Here is a 13,542-nt window from a genome sequence, read left to right as displayed (position 1 = left end):
GGGTTCTTTCTATACTTTAGCCTAGAGCTATTTTGTAATAGTCTGAATAGTACAGGTCAATCTGCAAAGACTGGGCAAGTGTTTTCTTTTTTTCCTTCCTCCTCCTCTTCCTTCTACTTCCTCTTCCTTCTCCTCCTCTTCTTCCTTCTTTCCTTCTCTTTCTCCTTCCTTCTCTTCTTCCTTCCTTCCTTCTTTCCTTTCCTTTCCTTCCTTTCCCTTCCCTTCCCCTTCTCTCTCTCTCTCTCTCTCTCATCCTGACATTCAAGGAAAGCTCTGTTACAACACTATTTGGTTACAAGTTAAAGGGACAGATGCCTTAGGGTCTAAATTCTGGTGATAACACATTAAGATACTCAAAATGTTCACAATTCCACAAAAGACTCTAAAACATAGAAACAGGAAATGATGGCCCAGGCAAAGGAGAAAATTGATGTATTAGAAACTATCAATTAGGAGGACCAGACTTGGGCTATATCAGATAAAGACTTCTAAAAAAGTAGTCCTAAATATGCTCAAAGAGCTAAGGGAAAACATGGTCAAAGAACTGAAAGAAATCAGGAAAACAATAGATGATCATGAACAGGATATCAATAGAGATATGGAGATAATGAAAAAGAGCCAAGTAGAACTAATGACCACAGTAACAGAAATTTAAAATTTCCTAGAGGGATTCAATAGCAGATGGGAGCTGGCAGAAGAAAGAATAAGAGAACTTGAGGATAAAACAATTGACATCTTTCAGTTGAAGGAACAGAAAGAAGAAAGAAGGAAGAAAAATGAACAGAGCCTAAGGAACCTATGGGATACCATCAATTGTACTGATATATGCATTGTAGAAGGAGAAGACAGAGAAAAAAATGGTAGGGAGAATATTCAAATAAATAACGACTGAAAATTTCCTAAATGTAATGTATGTATGCATATACACATCCAAGATGTTCAATGAACTTAAAACAAGATAAACCCAAGTTGACATGTGGCATTTTAAAAATCAAACTGTAGAATGCCAAAGACAAAGAGAGAATTCTGGAAGCTATAAGAGGGATGCAATGTGTCATGTACAAGGGAGCCTCAATAAGATTACATGCCAATTTCTCACTGGAAACCATGGAGGCAAGAAGGCAGTGGGATGACATATTTAAAGTGCTGAAGCAAAACGTTGCCAATCAAGAATTCTATATCTGGCAAAGCTGTCTTTGAAAAATGAGGGAGAGATTAAGATATTCCCATATAAAAACTGAGGGAGTTCATCACCACTAGGCCAGACCCCCAAGAGATGATAGAGAGAGTTCTGCAGGTTGAAAGGAAAGGACAGTAGACAATTGATCAAAGCTGCATGAAAAAATAGTCTCTGGTGAAGGTAATGACATGGGTAAATCTAAATGTCAATACTATCGTATTTTGGTGGAACTCCACTTTTTACTTCCAACAGGATCTAAAAGGCAAATGCATAAAATGACACAATAAAGCAGTGAGTTTTGTCTCATAAGGTATAAACATGGTATTGGGACATTATAAAGGTCCCATGGGGATTGAAGGGTACTGTGCTGATTTGAAAGTGTTGTGTACCCCAGAAAAGCCATGTCTTTTAATCCTGATTCAATGCTGTAGGTGGAAACCTTTAATTAGACTGTTTCCATGAGATTGACACAGCCAATCGTGGGTGTGGCCTTTTGATTTGACACAGATGTGACGCCCTCCATTCAAAATTTGTCTTGATTAGTTTGCTGGAGTCCTTTAAAGGGGAAGCATTTTGGAGAAAACACAGTTGCTTCAGAGCCAACAGAGATGCAGACATCTGGAGATGCTTGGAGTGCCAACAGAGAGAGCAGACACCTAGACATGGACATTTGGACATGCAGAGCCCAGCAGACATCACTATGTGCTTTCACATGAGATGCTAAGCAAGCCAAAACCCAGAATTGTTTCCCAGGGGAGCAAAGAGAAGGCCCACAGACGCTTAGAGAGGAAACTACTGGCATCAGAAGTTGAAAGTAATAGAACCAGGAACAAGAACCGATAGATGCCAGCAATGTGACTTCCCATGAAACAGACATTGGCCTTTCTTGAGTCAAGGTATCTTTCTCTGGATGCCTTAGTTCAAACATTTTTATGACCTTAGAATTATAAACTTATAATTTAATTTTAAAAGTGGTTCCATTTCTGGTATATTGCATTCCGGCAGCATCTGGCAAACCGTAATAGAAACATAGTTTGTAAATACCATTGAAATTAAATTGGTATAAAAGAAAATGAGATTGTTAGAGATTTAGAATGTTAAATTTAAGTCCCATGTTAACTACAAAGAAATAATCAGAGAATATGCAAGCTCATAGAAACAGTAATTAGAGTACACATTGCCAAAGGTAGAGGGCAGGGAGAGTGGAGAGTTAACGCACAATGGGTGTGAGGTTTCTGTTTGGGGATATGGGAAAGTTTAGTAATAGAAGGTGGTGAGGGTACCACGATATTGTTAATGTTATTACACCCATTGAATGGTATGCTTAGGAGCAGTTGAGATGGAAAGTTTATGTTGTACAATTGTTCCAACAATTAAAAAAAGAAAGAAAGAGCAACTAAAGAGACAATGACAACTGAATGCAATCCATGATTCTGGTTGGGATCCAGCCAGGGAGGAAAAAGGGTTCAAGAGGACATTACCAGGACATATGAAAAAACTGGAATACAGACTGTAAACTTTATATCAATGTTGAATTTCTTGAACATGATAACTGCACTTAAGATGGCTACATAAGTGAATATCCTTATCCTTAGGAAATGAGCATGGCAGTATCATCCAAGGAGGATGACGTATACAACCTACACTCAGATGTTCACAAAATGGATTAATAGAGAGAGAGAGATAGAAAGAACTATCCAGAAAAAATGTGGCAAAATGTTAAAATTGATGCATCTGGGTATTGGGGGTGAAGGGGTATATTATAGTTCTCAGTATGGGGGTTGCATTATTTTTGCGACTACCTGTAAATTTGAAAGTTTTTGTTTAAACTTAGAAATGAAACAAATTTAAAAACCCAAGGGATAAGAACTTGGAGGCAGGTTGCAAAGAGAAAGAGAAGTAGACAGTTGTTAACAGAATTGCTGAAAGTCTGTGTACAGATTATTAAGCCCTGCCAGGGTATTTCTTCTCCAACCACCATTAACCTGTTCCTTGCAGGAGAGATGCATAATTTTTTTTTTGGTGGGGGGCGGGGGTAGGTGGTGCATGGTCTGGGAATCAAACCTGGGTCCCCCACAAAGAAGGCAAGCATTCTACCACTGAATCACCCACGCATTGAAGAGATGCACTCTTTGCAAAACTCAGATAGTGTTTAAATGGTACAAGCCCCAAAGAACAGAGTGAGGAAAGGTCTGAAAACAGGGAGTTTAACTGAAAATTTAGGTTGACCTCAGGGACCTTAATTGTATTCCTCAAAATGCCACATACACAACTCCCACCACTCCTGCCAGGGGGGCTGAAAGATTCTTTCCAGGGGAAAATGAATAGCTCTAGAAGAAAGATGTTCTCACAGTGATATTTGAGGCCAACAATTAAAAGAGCGCTTCACTGCCTAATCAGCCTATAATGCAGTTCACCAGCCAACAAGTGCTGCCCCCCACCCAGATTTTCCAATCAGCATTTTAGTGCATCACACTTAAAAATGAAAGTATGTCCAAGATTCAACAGACATTGGAGGAAAGCTCCATTTGAAATGGGAGTGGGGGAAAATCTGGAAAGAATCTTGAAGGAAACAGAATCTATCAGGTGAAAAGAAAGCTCAATTAAAAAAAAATCTATGATTCACACTCTCAGAGAAATAAAAGAAGATATTTTATGCACAAAAGAAAATAGAATGAAAAAAAAAAAAACTCAGCAAGAGTTCTCAGAGAGTAAAAAGATTATAAATGAAATCAAGGGAATGATTATAAGAAATTTAGAAGAGGATCTTGAAAGGTTTAGGAGGCGAAAGGGTGAGAAAGAAGGATGGTAGACCAGGAAATTTAAAGCGGGCGGATCTATTTCTGCACTCCAGAGCTCAGCTCACAGCACCCAAAAGCTGGAGGGAAGTGAGTCAGTGCCTGGGTGATAGCTTGGGCAGTTTTTATGCAAGGGGGTCAGGTGACATCTGGAAGGGGCGGTTCTCCAGAAGTCAGATGGCCGGAAGGGGCGGTTCATCAGTTCCGGAAGTCAAGTGTCCAGAAGGGGCCGCTCCAGAAGCCATGTTGGGAGGGGCGACACAGCCTCCACAGCTCCAGTTGCAGTCCCCTTCACTGTTCCCCTTACCTAACAGATCTCTCAGAAAAAAAAAAGTTAGTCGGGGGTAAAAAGATGAGAAAATAAGGCTCAATCTAGGAGGTTCAACATTTAGACTAAGAGTTTTTAAAAAATAGAGAGGAGGAAATTATCTTAGAAATAATAATAGTCTCCAGACTGAAAAGCCACACAGAATACTCAGTACAGTGCATAAAAACAGAACCCCTAAGAAAGGCATATAATTATGAAGTATTAGCTCCATAAATACAGAGAAGATCCTAAAACGATCCCAGAAAAAGAAAATCGGTCACAGACAAATGACAGGGAATCACAGTGGGATTGAATTTCTCACCAACAATGCTGGAAACAGAGCTCAGCAGTCTTCACAGTTTTGGAGCAAAGCTACATTTCATGTAGAATTTCACACCCTGGCAAATCATCAAGTATGAATGTAGACTAGAGATATCATTAAATATTAAACGACTCAAAAATTTCACCTCCCATGAACCCTTTCTTAGGAAGCTCCTAGAAGATGTGTTTTAGCAAAAATGAGGGAGCAATGCAAAGAAAAGGAAAGCCTGGATTTTAAGAATGGGGATTAAAGATAAGAGAAAGGCAAAAGGAATGCATGCTCAGATTACAGCTGTACTAGAGAGAACTGACTAGAGTGAAACAAGAGAATGGAAGGCATGCAGGGAAGCACAGTGGAAAGGACTGCCTGACCTGTCTGAACATTTGAAAAATGGACTGGTTGACCTGGTCCATTTTTGGCAGAAGCTTCTTAAATAGGTTCCATCTTTGGCAGAAGCTTCTCAAAGTGCAGAGGAAAAACCTCCAGATAGGGGTTCTTCTTTGGTTCTTGCCTCTTATTAGCAATTTGACCTTGAAAAAGTTACTTCACTTTCTCAAATTCAGTTTCCTCTTTTGTGAAATAAGAGGGTTTTCTTAACTAGAAGAGAGATCGGAAACTCAAATGCCTGCAGGAGCAAACAGTTTGTGATCAAGGTAAGAGGGAAGAACATACCCTATTTTAAGACAGTAGCTTCTAGCTTCTACTCAACTGCAGCCAAGTGTTACAAAGCGAAACAAAGTCCAGTGATGTCAGTTAGTCCCAAAAATCAAGAGAACTTGGAAATCTGGATTTTTATGCCAATCTTTCCAATTTTTAAGAAATTTTGTCCACCAAATAAAACATGCGAAACAAAGTCCAGTGATGTCAGTTAGTCCCAAAAATCAAGAGAACTTGGAAATCTGGATTTTTATGCCAATCTTTCCAATTTTTAAGAAATTTTGTCCACCAAATAAAACATGCCTATGGGCGGCCAATAGCGGATGTTCAGAATTCTTTCAGTAACAGACAAATGTGAGCTCTCTATGAGAATCACCAAATCAAGGATGAAGCTAACACCATGACAGAGGCCAAATTCAATCTCCAGCATCTAGAAAAGGGCCTGGATCCCAGCATGTGCTCAGTAAATATTTGCTGAATAAATGAATGAACACCAAAGGAAGAAGAATTGCTAAAGAAAGACATAAAAATGAAATAAAATTAACATCCTTGAATAGGATAGGACATTGCATATATTTTAGGGCTGATTTATTGGGATTTTTATTTAATACTCTGCAAAGATGTTGAATATATGCTTTAAATTATTTGCAGATTAAATGATCACAACCATAATCTATGGTGCAACACTCAGGAGTTTTGATTGTTCCTTGTTGAAGCAGATCTGGGGTTGTTTTCTGGGGGATAAAAACAAAAGGAAAATTCTCAGATCCATTCATGAATCTTCAAATAACACAGGAAGCCTTCAATCTAAGGACAGGTTCTAGTTAATAACCTCAGCTTTATTTAACAGAGGTCAACCATACCCTCAGCTCATCCAACGGTTAGTGTGCAGGTATGCACATAAATAGAAACATAAAACATTTGCACCACAAATACTTGTCAGGAGTAAAACATTTTGTATTCATTGACACCAAATACTTAAAACTCAGAGATAAGAAATACATCTATGGAGTACTTTCTGAAGGATTTATAGACTGAGATATTCTAACTCTAAACAAAAGAGACTGATAATCTGAATTTCACTGAGTTTATTGAACTACAATTTGATGATAAAGCATCTCCCTACATTAAGACATATTGGGACTAATTTTCTTAAGTTCAAGCAGGAGGAACAGATATGCTTTACCTTAACAAAGATTTTATTTCATTTTTTTATTTATATCATTTACATAGTGTAAATTTCCTAACTGAGTTCCCTGTTGCTAGAAACTTTAAGCCAAATTTGTAAAAAACACTGAAAAGTGCACAGACATCCCCCACCCCAGCACAGACTTGCCCCTCAGTTTTATCTTTTCTCTCCCTCTATTTTCCTTTGTTGTGATTTCATCACTAATTTTCTTTTGTGTGTACAAAGCCATTTTAAGCCACCTCAAACCCTTTGAAGAACAATGCATGGTATAAATAAATTTTGAGAATGAAAAGATTTGGTGTGGTTAACACAATTCATTATTATTTTTTAACATGGTTCATTATTAACAGTGCACCAGCAACTTCATACACAGACTCATCGTTCTCAGTTTTTCTGGTGTCATGCGGATGCCTGCTAAATATGTAAGATCCACAATTACACTGAATTTATAATTAAGTGAAGCAAGTGTATAAATGTTAGCACTTGCTTTTAATCTTCGAGGCATGAATGATGCAATATTAGGGAAACTGGATGTATGGGTAGGTTATTGTGTAAGGTTTGTAATATTGTCACAACTGCATAGCCAACTCCTTATAAGAAAAACAATGGGTCCAACAAAAACCCAGGGATGTCTTAACTAAGTGTGCTAAATGACAGAAGACAGTGGTCAGATGAAAAGCCATTTTGTGCTTTAACTTTGCTGCTGCAGGAGCTGTTTCTAGTTGATGAGGGGGTTGGCGGGAGGGTTAGAGGGAAATAAGGGTACTGATTTTCTTGAGAGAGTAGGAGGAAATTTTCAGAGCCTTCACTACAGCAATTGTTTAATGACTGAACTAGCCCCATAGTTCCCTCTGGTGGCATAAAAGTTCAAATCACATTTCCATGTGCCCTGCCATATGGCACCATTCTATTTTCCCTCCTCAGCAAGCTACCAAAACAATGAGATGCCCTTCTAACAGCAATTTGAAATTTTTATCTTAAATTTCCATGGGTATTTTTCTTAAAACAAACACATAGAATATTTACTAGGTGTTAAGATACCATTCTAAGAACCTTACAAATAATAACTTGCTTAGTTACCTTCATAATCCTATGAAGTAGATACTATCATTTCCTCTATTTTTACAGATGGAGAAAGTGAGTTATGGAGCTTTCCAAAAGTTATATAGCTATTCCTATGTGGTCTTCAGTGCAACACTGTGGATCCATAGAAATAATAGAACACATATGTTTTTTAGCCCATATTTGATTAAGTAATACACAAGAGGCAGAAAACAGAGAGTGAGACAGGGCCCAGCAGACTGGGGATTTGGCAACTTGGATTCAAGTTCTCTTTGCCACTCACTAGCTGTATAAATGAGGTGGTTTCAAGCTTACTGGACTTTAACTACCTGTGTTTTACTGTTTAAATTTGTCCCAAGAAATGGACATTTATATAGATGACCAAACATAATACGCCAATACTCACACACATGATACTTACAACAACTCTGGTATATACTTCTTCTGCAAAGTCAATGCTTTGAAATTTTTGTTCTGTAGGAAAGGTGTACTCGGTTAGCCACTCCAAAAGTGGTAGGTCCACATTACTTCCAGCAAATGAATACTGAGGTGCATGGATGTGTGTATCAACCAGCCCAGGCATGAAGAATTCACTGGAAATGAAGATGAGAGAAAAATAATTTAATAACATCTTTAGTCATTTTTTTGATCTTTAAATGATAGTTCTCTTAATGATTTAATTGTTCACACAACACAGGCTTATAGCTGATAACAATCAGACGACTGAAAGTTTTCCCATTACTTAGACATCAATAAATGAAAATGAAAGTCTGCTAGGAGAGATGTGGCTCCTAAAGGTGGCATGGCTGGTGTGTGGTTAACCAATGATGATGAAAGGAGGAAAAAGCACACCATTGGGCAGTAGAAAGCAAAGAAGTCATTATAGGAGAAAGGAGTGAAGTTACAATTAAACCCAATGACTGTGTTCTCACACCTGGAGATTGTGTAGTAAAAAGCAAAGATGAAAGAGGAGGCTTCAAAATTTCCAGAGTTGTGCTGAGGAATGCATCCACAAGTCATAAGAATGACTGAAGATGAGAAATGCAGGGGCCACAATTTTAGATCCAATGGTCATCTTGATCTTAGCTAACTGCAAGAAATCTGCTCTATTCCTGTGTGAGGTCGAGAGTCAATTCTGACACAGAAGCAGGAAGAATAAACATGCTGGTTAATGGCAGGCAATCTTAGAAGACAAGAGTCTGAATGGGTGAGTGGTACAAATGGTTTAAGTAAAGAGGTAGTTAAGCTTGTGACAATTGTTCCTTACCTGCTTCTAATCACTCCTGCTATTACCCTGACTTATTAATTCTTATAACAGCAAGTCCTGCAAAGATCATTTTTAGTTTTGGAGGTACTACCCACAGAATTGGGCAGCCCTGTACTGACAGATACTTGAAGAACTTAACCAGTTCATTAGTTTCTATTAAGATTCCTAGTCTCATTCAAACAGATATTTGACAAACATGGTATGCACTACCACTCCAAGTAAATGTAAATTATGTTTTTATGTACATAAGAAAGTAGAAATTGAACTTGACGATACAAAAAAATTCCTTATACTATCATTTCAAATGTATATCACCTCAATGAAATAAAGCTATGGGTAGATATAAATGCTCTATTGAAAAAAGCAAGAGTTGGCGGGCCGCGGTGGCTCAGCGGGCAAGAGTGCTTGCCTGCTGTGCCGGAGGACCCCGGTTCGATTCCCGGCCCCAGCCCATGTAAAAAACAAACAAACAAACAAAATATAATAAAACAAGAAAATGTTTAAAAATGTTTCCCTTCCTTCCTTCCATCCTTCCTTCCTTCTCTGTCTTTCCTTCCTTTAAAAAAAAAAAAAAAAAAAAAAAAAAAAAAGCAAGAGTTAAGAATGGTGGTGTACTGGTCTGAAACTGTTGTGCATCCCAGAAGAGCCATGTTCTTTAATGCTGATTCAGTATTGCTGGGTGGGATATTTTGACTAAGTTGTTTCCATGGAAATGTGACCTACCCAATTGTGGATGGGACCTTTTGATTAAGTGGTGTTCTAGTCTTCAAGCTGTCTGAATGTGATATACCAGAAATGGAACAGTTTTTAAAAAGGGAATTTACTAAGTTGCTAGTTTACAGTTCTAAGGTCATGAAAATGTCCAAATTAAGGCATCAAGGGAAAGATACCTTAACTCCAAAGAAAGAGCTGATGAAGTTCAGGGTTTCTCTCTCAGCTGGAAGGGCCCATGGCAATGTCTGCTAGCTTTCTTGTCTCATTTCACAAGGCTTCCCTGGGGGTGTTTTCCTTCTGTTCCAAAGGTCTCTGGCTTCACAGGCTCTGTTGGTTCTGGTGGCTCTAAAGCTTTTTTCCAAAATGGTTCCCTCTTAAAGGGCTCCACTAAGCAACCCCACCTTGAATGGGTAGAGATACATCTCCATGGAAACCATCTAATCAAAAGTTACCACCCACAATTAGTCACATCTCCATGGAAATAATTAGAAAGATTCTACCCAGCAATACTGAATGAGGATTAAAGCAATATTGAATGAGGATTCAATCAATATTGAATGGCTTTTCTGGGGTACATAATAGCTTCAAACCAGTACAGGTGGTTTCCATGGAGATGTGTCTCCACCCATTCAAGGTGGGGTTGCTTACTGGAGTCTTTCAAGAGGGAACCATTTTGGAAAAAGCAGACAGAGCCCACACAGCGAGAGACCTTTGAAGATGCAGAAAGAAAGCACTCCTGAGGAAGCTATTAGACTGGGAGAAAAAACTAGCAGACATCACCATGTGGCTTCCCAGCTGACAGATGTGTCCAGAAGCCAAAGACTCCAGCAGATGCCAGCCACGTGCCTTCCCAGCTTACAGAGGTGTTCCGGACGGCATCAGCCTTTCTTGAGTGAAGGTAACCTCTTATTAGTGCCTTAATTTGGACATTTTCCCAGTCTTAGAACTGTAAACTTGCAACTTAATAAATTCTCTCTTTAAAAGCTGTTCCATCTGTAAAGCTGCATTCCAGCAGCTTTAACAAACTAAAACAGGTGGTTCTGATGATAAGGATGATAGTGACAGCAGATAATGCTTACTGGGAATGTACATGTACTAGATTCTGTGCACAGCATTTTATGTACCTTGTATAATTTCTGGGAGGAAAGTTATTATAGGGGTGATGCATATACATTCAAACCCAGATGCCTGGATTTGAATTCAGGTCCCACCCTAAACCAGCAGTGTGATACTCAGCACATTATTTAATCTTTGTATGACTAAGTTTCTTCTTTTATAAAATGGAGATAGTGGGAACATCATAGAGGATTGAGTTAACACGTACAGGAAGAGTGTCTAGGTAATGGAAAGCACTCAATAAATATCGATGATGATGATGATGACAATGACAATTTGATGCTTACAACAAACATATGAAATAGTATTATTACCCTCATTTACATAAAAGTCAATTGAAGTTGAGGAAATGTAAGTAATTTGTAAATTGCAAATTAAAAAAAAAAGTCATCTAAGTAGTCAACTTTAGAGCTGAGATTCAAACCCAGGCAGTTTGTTTGTAGGCTCAGCAGTTATGGTCACCACACCTCACGTGACTGAACTGTTAATTCACTAACTATGGAAGTGAAGAACAGTGACAAATGATAGCACAGCAAGAAGACAGGGTTAGTGGGTTTATGACATCAGGGACAAACAGAGGGGGAGACTGGAATGCGGATTCCTCTCAGGTGTTAGTCACTGATCTTTCACGGACTTCTCAGTTCTTGGGGTTGTTCTTTTTTTTTTTTTTCTGCCAAAATAAGATGGAATGGCAATGCGTTTTCTTCATGGAGTTGAATCATTCAACCAAATATTATTTCCTAGGTAAGTACCTTGTTTAAGAAACTCAGCTGCTGAGCCGTTTGTGTGTGTGTGTGTGTGGCGGGGGGCAAGTGAAGAGAGAGAAAGAGAGAGGAAAGAGAAAGAAAGTAGAGAGCTGGAGAGAAAGACAGAGGAACATAGAGGTACATTTGGTCAAAACAGAGTCTTAGTGAGCATTTCCACTCTTGGATATTTACCCATAGGAAAGGAAACATGTTTATGAAAAGACATATACAAGAACACTTATAGCAGCTTTTTAAACTGGAAACAACCCAAGTGTCCACCACAGGAACAAAGATAAACAAACTCTGATATTTTGATACATTGGAATACTATCCAACAATTTTTTAAAAAGCATGATTTACTGTGCCAATTTGAAGCTATTATATACCCCCGAAAAGCCATGTCCTTTAATCCTCATTCAATATTGCTGGGTGGAATCCTTCTGATTGTTTTCATGGAGATGTGAACCACCCAATCACAGGTGGTAACTTTTGATTAGATGGTTTCCATGGAGATGTGTCTCTACCCACTCAAGGTGAGGTTCCTTACCAGAGTACTTAAAGAGGGAACCATTTTGGAAAAAGCTTTAGAACCAACAGAGCCAACAGAACCCACACAAACAGAGACCTTTGGAGATGTATAAAGAAAATGCCCCCAGTGACACTGTTGAAGAAGCTTAGAGAGGAAGCCAACAGAATTGTGTCTTCCCAGCTGAGTGAGAAATGCTGAACATCATCAACCTTCTTGAGTCAAGGTATTTTTTCCTGGATGCCTTAATTTGGACATTTTCATGGCCTTAGAACTGTAAACTTGCAACTTAATAAAATCTCCTTTTAAAAGCCATTCTGTTTGTGATATATTGCATTTGAGTAGCTTTTACAAACTAAAACAATTACTGATAAACACACAACAATATGAATGAATCTCAAAAACATTATGTTGAATGAAATAATCCAGATGCAAAAGGATGCATGCTGAATCATTCCATTTATGTGATAGAAATCAAATCAGTAGCTGCCTGAGAGGGACTAGTGAGTGGGACTGGGATGAGGCTTGAGGGAATTTTCCAGGATTATAGAAATGTTTTATATCTTGATTGGAGTATGTACATGTTGTGTGTACATGTTGGTCAAAAGTCATCAAATTGTATTCTAAGACCAATATATTTCTCTCTATAAAATTTCTTTTCTGAACAACAGCATAAAGAAAAACAAAGTAAAGGGACTTGAATACTCAATTTAGTGAATTATCATATGTTGATTCTGTAGCCAAGGGCTCATGAGGACATTTTTTTCTTTAATTTTTGCTTTTTTTGGCAAAATTGTGACACACTGAAGCTCAGGCTAAAGAAGATGAACTCGGTGGTGATGGGCCACGTGTTGAGAGCCTCCTGTGATCTCCCATACCTGAGGAGAGATTGCAGTGAAGGGGAAAGGGAGGAGACAGATGAATATAAGAGAAAGAACTCAATCTCCTATTAGCTCTAGGGAACATGGAGAGGAGTCAAAGATAATAACTTTTTGAGCATGTGAGGTACCAAAAATTCAGAATAAAAGTCAGTGTTGAGGAGGAGGTGATGCCACACTAAGCCCAGAGCCCAAGTGTGAACTCCAAGTGTTCAAGAAGCAATTGAAAACAGAAGCTAATATGGGATTCAGATTAGCTTGAAATTCCTCTATTTAGGTAGCAACCCAAGAAGTTAACAGTGTCAGCTGTTACTGTGGAAGAAAGAACAAAACTACACCTTCAGAAGCAATCGCCACTTAAGGAGGACTTAAGAGATGCTCAAGAAGTGGTTTGGGACAGTGACCAGTGTCAAAAACTAAAACACTCAAGGATGAATGCTTCAGGAAAGACCCTGAGAGCTCTCATTTCTATATAATGACTGGAGGAGACATCAGATTTCAGAGGGATTTAGTCATTCATTATTAAACTACTTAAGGAGTCTGCAGAATGTTTTAGAGGAAGTGATGAACATGAAAGACAAGTTTGAGAAAGCACTAGGCAAATGTAAATCGCCTTCCTCCAAAAAAAAATATTTGGTAGTAAGTTAGGAGTTGAAATAAATTGATAATTTGGAGGAAGAGTGAAAGTCACTTTTTTTTCATATAAGGAAAAAATTGAGCATGTTCATAAAGTAGCAAAAATGAAAGAACAAAGGAGATAATTCAAGGTACAAAGTTTTT

At 38.4% G+C, this 13,542-nt stretch overlaps 1 protein-coding gene across 3 annotated transcripts in view; it reads right to left on the bottom strand.

The window, feature by feature from the left end:
* Positions 1 to 13,542, bottom strand: part of GDA (guanine deaminase) — a 104,984-nt gene that overhangs the window by 31,332 nt on the left and 60,110 nt on the right. For all 3 annotated transcript variants that reach the window (XM_077148430.1, XM_077148431.1, XM_077148432.1), the window contains exon 3: positions 7,937 to 8,108. In XM_077148430.1, coding sequence (XP_077004545.1) covers positions 7,937 to 8,108 — 172 coding nt within the window. The remainder of the gene's footprint in view (positions 1 to 7,936; positions 8,109 to 13,542) is intronic.

Source organism: Tamandua tetradactyla, chromosome 2 (genome assembly GCF_023851605.1).
Source record: "Tamandua tetradactyla isolate mTamTet1 chromosome 2, mTamTet1.pri, whole genome shotgun sequence".
Lineage (NCBI taxonomy): Eukaryota > Metazoa > Chordata > Mammalia > Pilosa > Myrmecophagidae > Tamandua > Tamandua tetradactyla.
The sequence above is the reverse complement of the archived record's forward strand: the minus strand, read 5'-3'. Positions and strand labels throughout refer to the sequence as shown.